Here is a 13654-nt window from a genome sequence, read left to right as displayed (position 1 = left end):
GTGGTGCATTAGCCAAAAACAAGAAATAACCCAAAACTTTGAAATGTTATAAATGACAGGACACCACTGTCAACACCCACAGAAAGAGCTCCACATGCTCCCAACACGCGTGCGACAGGATTGGTGAGAGCGCCCCGCCTCCCAGCAACACGCAGAAAGAAACCGACTTCGTTCTCTATTTACAGAGAAACCCCAAATGCTTCACACGTCTATTTTTAAAACGTAAAACAGAAAGCCCTGCCCCATAAACACGTCCCTCTGCCTCTGGCACTCAGGTCTGCATCTTCTCGCTGGGGGACCCGCCAACCTCCTTTGCTCTGGGAGCCCCTGTCCCCCAGGACCCCTGTCCTAACCTCCCCACGTGCGCATCCAGCTCAAGTCCCTCTGGTCCCGACATCACGGTGAGGCAGCCCGCCCCGAGCCTGCTGCCTGGGCGGCATCCTCCTCCTTCACTCCCAGGCTCATCTCCCCCTTCCTCAGAGCAGGGCCACAGCCTCTTTGATTGATGTCTGTCACTTCTATGCGATGCTGGGCACACCAGGCGGCACTCTATTCACCTGTCACAATTTTAAATCAGGTTCCCACAGATGTTCTGAAACTGGATTATGGTGAAGGTTGCATAACTCTGTGCATTTATGGAAAAGGTCACTAAATCGTACATTTAAAGTGGGTAAATTTTATGGTATGCAAATTACACCTTCATAAAGCTGGGTTTTGTTTTTTTTCAAATCAGGGTCCACATCTCTGCAGATGTTTCCATTCAGCGCCCGACTGCAGGAGCGGACCTGTGTTCTCTAACATGAACAATTCCTACAGCCGCGTGGGTCATGAAGGGGCTGGGACCGAGACCGCCGAGGGAGGGCTGGAGCCAGGGCTGGTGTGGAGGTGCCTGGTGGATCAGGGGTCCCCAGAGGGCACAGGAAGTGGGGACACCGGCAGGGATGGGGAAGAGGAGGCATCGACAGGAAGGGAGCCAGCTCTGCAGTGTGATGAGGCGGCAGGGCGGCTGGTGGGGGAGGTCGACACGTTTGTTGAATATTAGGTCGAACCAGACCCACTGCTGCTTTTGTAGGCAGTCGCCTAGAGTTCAACCGAACACGGGCCTGTTTGCGTGGGACTCAGACGGGGAGCTCAGGCTCTGGGGAGGAACGGAGCAGATTTCAGTCAGCGCCTCTGCTTGTAGACGGAGGGACCGGGCCTGTCACTTCCACCCTGTGAGCCTGTTTTCTCATCTGTAATGGGGGTGGCACATCACATCCCATAAGCACCTTTCCACTCCCACTTTGTGGTACATGTGCCACGTCCACCACGTGGTGGGCTCACCAAGGGCTCGAGAATGGGCGTTCCCCTGCCCCGCTCCTCAGCCTTCCTCCTGTCACCTTACGCAGCCACTTCCAGATCAGACGGCAGAGCAGAGGTGAGCCTGAACCACCCACCTCTCTCGCACCTTTCCCCTCTCCCCGTAATACGGCTCCCACAAAATCAGGGGGCAGCAGTTCTGCTCAGCAAAGCAGACCCCGACTTCATGAAGTTACTACAGAAACCGAGAGAGGCCCCGCCGTCCCGGGCCCCAGGGCTGTGGCTGGGATGGGCTGCATCTGGGGGACCGGGAAATAAATCCGGGAAGCAAATGGCCCAACGGTGGGGTGGGGGGTGGGGGGCGGTGTGCATGGCCGGGAGCACAGCCAACGTGCAAGGGTGTGAGGCTCCTGGGCCAGCTGAGCAGAGGACTAACCGGAGGTCAACAAAACCTCTTCCTTTCCGCGCATGCAGACAAAAGGCAGACACACCAGCCAGCGGGCTCAGGAGAAACCACCCCCCCCCCCCCCAGCAACAGGAATAATGCTCAGCCGCACCTGGCCCGGTGCCCCTGAAGCGGCTGCTGCTGGTCTCAGGGCTGTGACACTAACCCAGAGCGGCTCCTCTCTGAGCAACGTCCTTGGCCGGCCACTCGGCGCACTCCCCCTTCCCTCTCAAGGCATCTCTACCTGCGGTCACATTGTCAGGAGCAGGACGGCCAGCCCCAGTGACAGCACGAGGAGGAGCCGGCCACAGAGGGCAGCTGTTCCTTCTGTAGCAGCCCCTCCCGTGGTGGACCTTCCTGCACGCCCTGGCCTACCCCAGGAGGCCCCAGCACCCCAGCAAGGTCTCCCCTGGACACGGGAAGTCCCTCACCGCGGGACGTCTGTCCCTGGGGCCTGGGAGGTGGTGGCCAGGAGCCATGGTGCAGGAGCCACCGGGCCAGTGGGAATGAAGCTCCGACGCTCTGGAAGATGGCCAGGAGCACATTTCATTCCGTCTCTCAAGGTCCAGCCAAGTGTCCAGGCTGTGACTCGGAACCCTTGCCCTCTCGGGCCTCAGGTGCGATGGTGATGGTGATGGAGAGCATCACAGGATCCCCGAGGGAGAGATGCGAGTTCCCTCAACAGATTCTTACTTTTTCCCAGAAGGTACCCGCCCGACTACAGCGTCATGGATTGTGGAAAAGAGATCCCCCTCCTCCTCCCCAGGCCACCATACAACTCCGGCCCCTGAGCCCACCAAAGCAGTGGCCTTGCCTGCCTCCGCACTCGTACGGGAGGGGTCGCACGGATTCGTTCTTAAGGAAGAAACGTGCTCTTGGCTTCATGCCTCAGGGTAATAAGCCCACCCTTTAAAATCTCACCGAACCGGTCACGTGTTTTCAGCGTGCTGGCTCCCAGCCGGCAGCCGGAGCTCTGTGTCCAACAGCTGCCCAGAGCCACTGGCACGGGCCAAGCACCCGGGGGGCGGCTTCCACTCACCAGACAGCGGGTCTTTGCCAATCATCAGAACATTGGGCAAGTTCATTACGATCAGCTGCTGCAGAACCTCCTACAGAAACAAAGAGGAAAGACCCCATTAACAACAGGAAACAAAAATAAAGGATGATGAACAGAATGAGAGCTTATCAAGTCACTGGATGCGTGCGGAGCCACTACGAGGCCACGGCGAACATGCCACTATGTAACAGGAAGGAACCGTTAGGACATAAACGAGTGTGAGAAGTCAAAGCTAGCTGTACTTCTGCCCCGATCGTAACTACATGCACATTATGTCTGCACACGTACAGGGACCTGGGGGAGAAGGTACGTTACATGCCAGGACAGCAGGACCAGGTGTGAGAGTCTTTTTAAAAGACGGCTTTATTTTTATGGCGTGGTTTGCTTGTGCAATTAAAAGTACAGAATGAAAATTAAGGAGATGCTGCGGGGTCTCTGTAACGGACGGTTCGGGATGCTGCGTTCGCCAGGTCTCCAGTCCCCGGTACACGCTGTAAATGCTAAATGCGGAGTCTCCTCCTGCTTACAGCGGCGGCTTCCCCGGGGGAGGGATAAATCACAGCTAATCTGCGCCCGTCAGGGAGGTGGCGCGGGAAACGAGCTGCCTTCTGGCCCTCACACCAAGGGTCTTTGAAAGCCGGCCCAGCACCAGCCATCAGTCATGCCCCGCGTCGGGGGCCTTTGATGAGCCCTCCTAGGAGGGTGCCGCGTGCACCCTGGCCACCACGGCCTCCCCAAGGCCTCCAGGGCAGGTCGCCTTCCCCCTCCAGATGGGCCTTGTTGTTTATAAATCAGGAGATAGAAACCGAATTTTACAGAAGACAAGTAAGGGGGTAGGTTTCATAAGTGGTCTTGGCCTTACAAAAGTGGTCGCCAGGTGGGGGGGGGGGGGGGGAGGTAGAGGAGGCCGGGGGGAGGTCAATAGGGGGAAAAGGAGACATATGTACTACTAGTTGTAATACTTTAAACAATAAAATAAATAAATAATAAAACTCCCCCCCAAAAAGTGGTCGCTATAGAAATTCTTCACCAACAAAAGCTCTCCTTACGCCTTTTTAAAATGTTGCCAACTTTTTTCAGGACTCACTCGATTGCGTAACGTGCTGAAGCTCTGCATTCAGTACCTTGCCAGCATACAGAAAGGGGGGGGCGATTACACAATCGGCCCAGCAGAACACCCCAGAACTCTCGCTCTGAATCATCGGGTTAGGATGGTGGCCTGGGCACGCAGGCCGGGAGATGCCAGCGCCGTCAAACAGTAAGTGCACTGACTTTATCCTCCCTTCTTATCATCTTCCCGTGGCTCCTGCTCACACCAGAAATTGGGGGGAAGGGATGCTAACACATGAGGTGTACCCCACTCCCAACACACCGGGCTCCTCTCCACTTGGTGTTGGAGAAAGCTTTTCTTTGCTACCGGGGGTCACATGTCCCATCAGAGATGCCTACTGTTTTCTTAAACTGTCAGTGGGTAAATTGCCTGTGCTGGACAGAGGTCTGAGTTGTGTAACAGCCTCAGCTCTCCTTCTGGCCTTGGGAAAATTCAACATGAAAAAATCGTCTCTCGAGTGAATGGCTCACCAAAGGATTCCACAGTCCACCCTGGGGCAAAACACACGCCACGAGCACAACCGGCAAAATCCACTTTCCAGCTGCTCAGCCAGCAAGAGGGAGGACTCCCACCAGGTGAGCCCTGAGTCCGGGAGGCTCTGCCCGCCTTCACACACAGCTCGACGCTCAGCCCAACTTCTAGAAGACCCGCTCGGACCACTGCCCCGCCATCCTCAGTCCCTTCTGGTCTCGGCTGGTTTCCCTCTGCCGTTGTCCACGCGTGTGGCGCAGCAGCCCCACCCATGCTCAGGGCGCTCGAAGGGCACAGGTTTCTAACGGAGGCACAGGGTGGGCGCGCACCTGGAAGGTCGCTGCAATCCTGCACAGCGGTATTTCTGTGCTCACGATCAAGCCAAAGCCGCCGGAAACACTGCTAGAAAGCCCATGGGTGTTCAACTTTGTCTCATCAGTACTTGCTAATTTTGCCCAAGAAATATGTGTCACGTGTGCAGTTAAGAAGTAATGATTACAATACACAAAATAAAACTGAAAGTAAATTGTAGAAAAAAGAAGTTATGTTTTATGAACAAACTATATTTTGTGTGTTTTTAAAATGTGTTCCTTTCAAAACAGCAGGGGTCTCCTAAGATCTAATCCTGTGGCCCAAACCACTCCAGGATCCCCTCGCACATTCCCGGCAAAAGCAGGCTCAGGGGTGTGAGTGACCAGGACAGCAGAAATATGATGCGAGACAGTGATTTCAAATGACCCAGTAGCTCCCCTCAAAAAGTAAAAAGAAACGGGTGAAAATACTAATACACTGTAATGACGCCAACACACCCCAAGCATTACCACTTCACCACACAATCGACAGGAAGTCGTGAACACTTCACATTCTCGCTTCACACCGAGTCTCTGAAATCCAGTGTGTCGTTTATACTCACAGCACATCTCAACTCGGACACTACATTTTCCTTGGAAACCCTTGATCCGGGAAGTAGCTTCGCATACCCAAGTTCTCCCAAACCCACTGAAAAGCGTCCCAGTAACTGAATCGAGCACCGCTTTTTAAATTTAAATGAAAAACGCCTCAGTCACACTAGCCCCTTCGGGAGATCCCGACAGCCACATGTGGCCGGTGGTGTCACGCACCCCAACACCCGTGCCGAGGGGCCTGGTGGCCATCGGTCCCTAGCTAACGGGTCCCCTCGGGGTGGCAGGGCTCCAGGGCAGCCGGCCAGGCCCTCCATCCAGCGGGGACGTGAGGAGGTTGCTGACGAGTGGGCCTTCCCGCCTGGCACTGGGAACAGAAAGCCACTGTGGAGGCGGCAGCTGACGCTGGCTGCTCAGCGGGCACCTGGCCACACCCCCGCTGGCATGGGGTGGGGCTGAGCGAGGCCGGGGAGTGCAAGCCCAGGGGTGTGCTTGAACACTTCCCCCGCAATGGGGCCCCTCCTAGTGCCCCCCAGGCCTTCACAAAGGCAGTCACATCCCCAGGCAGGGACGAGGGTGCACACAAGCCTCCATGCAGCCTGTCTTGTCACCCGGTCCTTGTGGCCTGACTCAGGCAGGAGAGAGGAGGCAGGCTTGAAGTTCAGCCTCCTGGAGACGCCCCTCCCCGCAGAGTGTGGGGGGGTTACCATCTGTGAGCCAGGGTGGGCTTGCACCACGTTTGCTCGTGGATCCTAATCCAAGATGCTGGGAGACCCCAGGTTCTCCTGTTCATGAATGAAACCGGACGAACGGCATTTATCCCACCGGTAACTGCTTCACACGAATCAAAGGAAAAGTCACAAAAATGGACCAGAGGCAGGTGGGAGCGTTTGGATTCTCAGCAGCAGGGGGCTGAAAAATCTAAATCTAGGACCTTATCCATCCCAGTGTCTCCCCGGGGGCGGTCATGATCAAAACAAGGCCCCACACGTGTCCGGGAGGGAGGGCACAGGCCGGGACACTCCCCAGGAAGCGTCTGTCACCCCAGCTGGCGGGTCCCAGGGCTGCATCTGTGCCAGCAGAGGTGTCAACAAGCCAGCCAGCCGGCCACCGTCAGATTCCCAGCTCCCTGATGGGGAACCTTGGAGGCAACCAAGGGTGAATGGGGCGTGCGGGGGCCAGTCTGCAGGCCTGGGGCACTGGCTCTCAGGCGTCACCGGGGAGAGAAGGTCGAAGAACAGAACCAGGAAGGCGAGTGGCAGGAAGACACCCCCTTCCCACTGGAATGGTCTCGTTGTGACGGGTACAGATGTTCTCGGTGGGGAGAGTGCAGCACACGGCGGGGTGCCCCCTTCCAGGCTCTGTAGGTGGTGAAGCCCTGCTAGTGGCAGGAGGACAATGCAGGAGGGAGGCAGGAGCAGACTCCAGAGGCACCGGGTTACATGCAAAACGCACACCTGACAACCCAGTGGTCGTGGATGAGGGGGCCTCTCTGCCACCCACGGCAAACGAGACGGGCACCCAGGTCCACGGCTTCGCTGTGCCCACGGTGCCAGATGCTTGCTCCCCTGGGCCCTGCATTTGGGGCTACGGCAGGAAGCTGGGAAGAAGGGTTCCCAGAGCACCAGCCATTTGAGACAGAGGCTCGGGGATCCCAGTGCCACCCGCCACCTAAGGTGATGCAGGGGCCCGGCTGAAAGGCTTCAGAGTCCTGCCAGGGCCCATGCTGACCTCTGCGCCTGCTCACAAGAAAGGCCGTTTTCTCCGCTGGTGGAAGAAGAGCCAGGTCCTGTTAGAGCTGCAGGGTGTAAACACTTTTGTGTGTGTGCCCGGCAAAGGTTATCTTGTTTCCATTCCGAACACTGGGATTGTTGGGTTAAGAACAATGATTTCATAAAGAAACGGGAAGAAACCTTTTCTCCCCTAAATGAAATGGAATGTTATCTCTTGACATTTTGCTGGGAAGGAAAAATAAATGCTGCTAAAGGCCAGAGTTTAGGTCCAGGGAATAACCCTCCGTGGGGGTTTGCATAGGAGCTGCTAGTGCAGAGTGAATGAGAGGGAACGCCCAGAAAACTTCAGACAGACACCCGGCAGAGGCCTCCAGGTGCAAGGTGATGCTCACGGTTGCCAAGGAGATCAAGATGGTCCAGACAACACAACGGGCCTTCCACACAGCCACACAAACACAAGGGGCCTAGCCACGCTTTCAGAGTCGCTACTGAACATCAGAAACACGAGGGCGTAGGTTGGAGTGTGCCCCCCGCACTCACACGCATCTGTGAGCGGAGAGCTCTCAGCCTCGCCAGGAAGGCAGGCAGGCACACAATCCTAGCACAGGTGACACCTAGAACAGGCGTCAGCGCGGCACAGCAAGGAGCACGACCAAACGCTGCCCAGGGAGTCCAGGGCTTCCAGAGAGGCGGCAGCCGAGGAGCCCAGCAGGTGAAGCACAGAGCTGGGACGTGTATGGACCACCTCCTCCATGCAGCCACCCTTGAAGCCCTTCATCTCATATGATTTCCTTTCCTCTCAACACCTAACGCCTCTCTGCCCACTTCGTGGCACTCTTACATTTTGCCTTGTCAATCAACTTCCCACTCAGAGGCAGCAAAACGCTGCTAATAGTGACAGCTAATGAAATTAGACTGATCAGAAAATATTCCTCAAAACTTGTATTAAGTTTTTGAAAAATAAGTGTCTTGTTTTTGGAAGAGATGTCTTCTCTCACACACACACTATCGAAGGAACCAAGTCATGAAAGCCAGCGGCTCTGCCCCCGACCATGATGGTGGGCACCGTCGGCCACCAGGCAGAAGCCCGAAGATGCCACAGCCCGTAGACGTGAACGCAAGTTAAAAACACCCCAGAGAGAATCTGTGATGCTGGTCTGGATACACCATGCTTCCAACGGTAAGGTCCCCAATGGGACAGTTCTCTGAGCCAGGATTCAAAGCGAGGTTAATGTTCCATTCCTGGCCTGCAGCAGTGACTCAGACAGGAACTGTCTGTCCCGGGCCCTGAGGGAGGCCCTGTGGGAGGAGGAGACCTCTTACCTCACAGCGATGACACCTCCCAGCTGAGGGGAGAAGCCCCTGGGCTGCTGAAAGGCTGACACCCACAGGGCACAGCACCCACAGAGAGACCAGGAGGTCAGGGCCCCTGCGCGCACCCTGGGGCGTGCACCCATGCCATCCCCTCGCACTGCTCCAGGTGACACACCCCACACCTCCCACCGGATCTGGCCGAGCAGCCTGGCCTTGGCCAAGGCAAACACACCCAACCACAGAGACATCCCATCTCTATGCTCAGCCCGACACGCGTGAGGAGGTCAGGAGGAGAACGGCTAGGATGTCCCTTCTGAGGGAACCGCAGCACAATGCTGGTGGTGGGGTTTCATGGCAGGACCCAGCGCAAGGCCGGGGCGGACACTCTAGGCTGGTGAGCTGTCCCCCGGACCGCACCAACCTCTGATGGCCAAACCACGGCACTTCCTACGGCCAATCTGCCTCCTACGGCCAATCTGCCTCACAGCGCCCAGTGACCGTGGCAGTTAAGCCTGCTGCCCCCGCCCCGCCAATCATGCCTCCCACCGTGCCACCCCATCTGAGTACAGCGGAGACCTGACCCCCAGACCAAGCGCCACAGCAAATTCCGGGAAGAGCACAATTTTCTAATTTAGCGGCCGAGAGGGGGTGTGAGCCTGATGATTTATCCTCGGCCGTCTGTTCGGAGCCCGGCCCACGGGGCCATGCGCTTTAAATCCATCAGGACAAGGGGCTGTGGCTGACTGCATTCCCGCCTGCACCGGGGCGGGGCCCTGGCGAAATGAGTGGGTAATGAAGTGCTTTCGTGTTAAGAGGCTGTCGCGGAGCGCTGCTGATAGACCGGAGCCATCTGCTCCACCTTGTCTCTCAGTTAATCTGGGGTCCCCCGGGCCTGAGACCTGCTCGAGCCTCGCAAGCCCAGGAGGACCGGCTCCCCTAACTAGGCCACACAGCATCTCGGGACCCAGCCACCTAAGGCCACAGTGCAGGCCGCAGGCTGTCAGCAGTTCCCCATCATCAGAAAACCCCCTCCGGGGACCACTGCTCTAACTGCAGGTCCTCAGGGCTGCATTCAGAACCAAACCCAACCCATTCTTTGTTTGCAGAAAGGAAAACAAGTATTTCCTTTGAGCTGAGGGAGGAGGAGGAGGAGATTTGTGGGAAGGAGCACCTGTAAACTCTAACGCCACCACGGGAGGGTAAAGCTGCTTGCTGTGTGACCGCGGGCACCGCCGTCCCACTCTGAGCCATACCCTCATCTGTAAAGGGACTAAGACTGTCTCTAAGGATGGGCCCTTTAAGAAGAGGGAGGCTGGAATCGGGGACACGGGGCTGGCACAGGAGCACAGATCTTTACGGAGTTACTGACATAGAGCAGTTAACTCTGAAAACAGGCAGTGCCCACGCGTCCTGGAAGAACCCAGGGGAAACCCAACAGGACGGGACTGGGGGACACCTCAAGTGTCCCCATGAGCGCCTGCCACCCTCCCCCTACGGCTGGTGTGATGCCTGGGGTTGCTCTGTGGGTGTGGCCAACTTATCTGATGCTAGGAGGGCTTGTTCTGAGCCTGCACCATGGGAGGTGGTGGGGAGCCCCGGAAGCAGGGGCGGGCGCTGCTTTCATCTCCCCCGAGAAGAGCTTCTGCCCATACATGGTGCTTCAGGAGCCACCTCACATGGCAAATCTGAGCCTGGCCACCTGCAGCCAACACTGGGCATCAGGAACGAACTTCAGTAGATGCCCTCACAGCCACAGGTGCAGGGGGGAGGGCACAAGGGGCCAAGATGGACCTACAGGTGGACGCACACCCTTGCATACAGATACAGCCAACAGCAGGGCGTGTAACAGTCAGCATTTAAGACCAGAAGAGCCTTATAGATTCTCTGTAGAGCAGGGAGACTGAGGCCCAGGGGAGGAAATCATGAAGGCACAGCATCACATCGAGATCAGGTCTAAACACCCAGATCCCCTGGGACCCACTTCCATTCACCAGCGTCCACTGAGGGCCTCCTACGGCCAGGGCCACCCTCCGGTGGGGGCTTTAGGGGAGGGTGAGGAAGGACTGCGAGGATCAGGCCAGGGATGGGGAGAGGCGTGGACCTGTCCTCACACTTCAGTGCGGGGGGGGGGGGGGGGGGGGGGGGGGGGGAGTGGCGGGGGAAGGGTGTGTGGCAGCTCTGGGGCACCCTGTCCCCGCCTGCCCTGTGGCTGGGGCTGATGTGAGGAACCCTGTTTTATGGTGGTGAGGAATCTAACACTTTGAACCAGCAGCTGTAAAGCCCTTTTCTTTGAGCTTCTTGGAAAAGTCAACAGTGTTGTTGATGGGCAGGCAAGGGAAGGGCTGAACAGCCCGCACCACCGCAGCCAGAGGTGCAGGATGGGGAGGGCACACGGGGCCAAGATGGACCTATAGGTGGATCTACAGTGCAGGGCCCACAGCAGGCAGGGCCCACCAACACCAGCAGGTCCACGGGACCCAAACTGCTCCCCTGCACCCTCGTCAGGTGTGTGGCCGACTCCCTGGGTACCTTCTGCCCTGGGCATGGCCACAGAGCTCAATGGGACAGGCCTGGCCTTTTTGTGTCATCAGGTAGCTGGGCTGGGGGTAACATGGCATAGAAAGAGCCACTGTGGCCCCCTCTGTTCACCCCACCACTCATCCCAGGCCTACAGGCACCCCCTGGCACGCATACCCGCTGCCTCACAGTGCTGTAACCAGCTCCCTCTCCCAGGGTACATGTCGGAGTGGCAGAGTGTGCCAGGGAGCCTCCGGCTTTGGGTGGCAGCCTGCCGGGACCTGTGAGGGCAGGGAAAGGCAGGCAGGGAAGCCAGCCTCCACCCCCATCACCCACAGTGTGAACCTCACAGGACGAAATGCACCAAGGCTCCTGAGTCAGCCAGGCCTCCAAATCCATCTCCCCAGGCAGGAGGCTGGGGACAGGGAGAACAGCGGGCAGCCTTTCATTCTCCTACTTACACCACTGTCTCTCCTGGGCACCACCTGGGTGGCAGGTAATGGCTGGTTGGAGGTGGGGGTGTAAGCAGACAAGACCTCTGTCTTCAAATCCAGGAAATGCAGACAGACAAACTGAACAAAACTGACAGGAAGCAGCGAGGGTGCCCAGGATGTGTGCATGGGGCTGGGCCTTGTCCTCAAGGAACCCAAAGCCTGGGAATAGACAGACCCGCTGGCAAGTCCGGGGCCCTAACAAAGGGGATGTGAGACATCTGAGCCAGGGGATAATGGGAGCCCCTGGGAGGGACTAATCCAGGAAGGCTTCCAGGAGGTGGTGCTGCGCTGAAATGGGAACAGAGAGGAGCAGGTGCCCTCCAGGAGTGTGTGTATGTACAGGGTCGTGACGGTGGCAGGGAGAGGTGGCAACAGAGGCAAAGGAAAAAGCAGAAGGCACTCCCCCAGCTCATGACCCCACACAGTGCAGGACTCCTCCTGCCCCCTGCAGTCCAGGGGGAAGGACCAGAAACCCTGCTCAGGTGGCAGCAGGGCTCTGGTCCACCCCAGCCTGTTGCTGCTGGGCCTCAGCTCCGAACCGTGTGCTCCGTCTGCAGGGCCGGGTGGGCAGGCATCACACCCAGCCTAGAGACCACGCAGAGCGCCTGGCACGTGGCCCTGGCGGGGCTGTTCCAGACGACACTCGGAGAGCACACGCACGCCTGCCTCCTGCTTCAGGGTCCCAGCTCAGAACAGCTCAGCGGTGCCCAAACGCAGGAGGCCTATGGTGTCAAAAAAGTGAAACCCATCAAGGAAGGCGTGAGGGTGCACCCTGGGGGGTTCCTCAGGACACAGAAATCCTCCTACCCTGGCTCACCCCAAACCCTTTCCTCCTCGCTCGCTTGCTCAGGGCTTAGGACGAGGCAGGAGGGAGAGCTAGACAGGAGCGTCTGACGGCCCCTTCCTCACCCTCACTTCCTGTCTTTTCCCTCTCGTCTCAAGAGGAAAGGCCTGGACTGGGCAGGGCGGGCAGGTGCGGTGCTGGGAACTTAAGGGTCAGTCCTGGCTCCGGGGAAGGTGTGCCTGGTTGATGAGTGAGATGCCAACCGCGGGCAGAGCCACACAATCCGCACTCAGGAAATAGGAAAAGCTGAAGAGCAGTCAGCCAAGTCCTACGTGAGCACCGAGGGAACTGCGAATGCTCCACGGTGGGCAAGTGCGCGAGGTAAGGCTGCTACCGCCTCTCTGGCCGCCCCACCCGCCGCGGAAGCTGCAGATTGAAATCATGTGACCTGGTCCCTTCTCATCTTGGGGGTTTGCAGCAAATGACCAGGCTTCCTCTAGAGAGCAAAGAAACTTGGGAGAGCTCTTCTATCACCAAGAGTTTATTCTATAGCAGGAAACCAGGGGAGGGCGGCTCAGGACACAGTTGAAAAACTGGGGAGGAGGGAGATTAAGAAACGACAAGTTTATAATGACTAACATCACAGCAGGAAGTGAAATCTCAACAGATGGTATCGCCGTCAAGCTGCCCACACTGGGGGGTGGGCAGGGGCTTGTGGGTGGCCTGACCTCGCCCTCACACCTAACGCCATGCTCTCCACCTTGCAACTCCCCTCCAATACCTTTACCCAAGACCCTTGGCTGGAGACGATCACTTCTTCGTCTGCCCTCCAAAACCCCGGCGCTCTGTACCCCACATTCGAGGGGACTGGGAACCTCAGACTCTCGGGCACAGGTGCTGTGGCGTGCTCACCCCTGAACCCTCCCTGCCCCCAGGCCTCTGCAGGTGCTGCTCACAGCAGCTGCTCACCAACTGCTGGCTACACTGAGCCGAATGACCGCAGGGAGGAAGGGTCTGGTGCGAATGGGCGCCTGAGGACCTCGGACAGACCACTGCGCACACCTTCCTCCTTCCAGAGGACAAAGAACACTTTCTTTTGAATGATCGTTAATCGCAGTGTTTAATAAGCCAGAGGCTGGGCTAGATACTGTGTGTATCACCCCACTTCATCCTAACTGGCCGCGGTACTCCTGGTGCACCCGCAGTTAGCCAGCGCAAATCCACCGGATCAATAAGTGTTTCTGACCACTGGGGACGCTGTGATACATGCGGGGATATGCAGAAGCATATAAATATGTCACATGCATGTGCCAGGAAGGAGTGGGTACTAAGAAGAAAAACAAAGCAGGGTAGGACAATCAAGAGTGACGGAAAAGGAAGCTAATACAGGCAGGTGATCAAAGAGGGCCTGCCGATTCAATAAATGACAGTTGAATAAACTGTGGAGGAAAGGTGTGAGTCAGGAGAGGTGGAACAAGAGAATTCCAGGCAGAGGGAATACGGCGAATGGGAAGGTGTTGCAGCTGG

At 57.5% G+C, this 13654-nt stretch overlaps 1 protein-coding gene across 1 annotated transcript in view; it reads right to left on the bottom strand.

The window, feature by feature from the left end:
* Window positions 1-13654, bottom strand: part of LOC139009491 (protein Daple-like) — a 106835-nt gene that overhangs the window by 61910 nt on the left and 31271 nt on the right. Inside the window, exon 4 of the mRNA XM_070413772.1 lies at window positions 2784-2853. Coding sequence (XP_070269873.1) covers window positions 2784-2853 — 70 coding nt within the window. The remainder of the gene's footprint in view (window positions 1-2783; window positions 2854-13654) is intronic.

This window comes from Myotis yumanensis, unplaced genomic scaffold (assembly GCF_028538775.1).
Source record: "Myotis yumanensis isolate MYYU_CA2020_CCGP unplaced genomic scaffold, mMyoYum1.0.hap1 SCAF_1, whole genome shotgun sequence".
In the NCBI taxonomy this organism is placed as follows: domain Eukaryota; kingdom Metazoa; phylum Chordata; class Mammalia; order Chiroptera; family Vespertilionidae; genus Myotis; species Myotis yumanensis.
The sequence above is the reverse complement of the archived record's forward strand: the minus strand, read 5'-3'. Positions and strand labels throughout refer to the sequence as shown.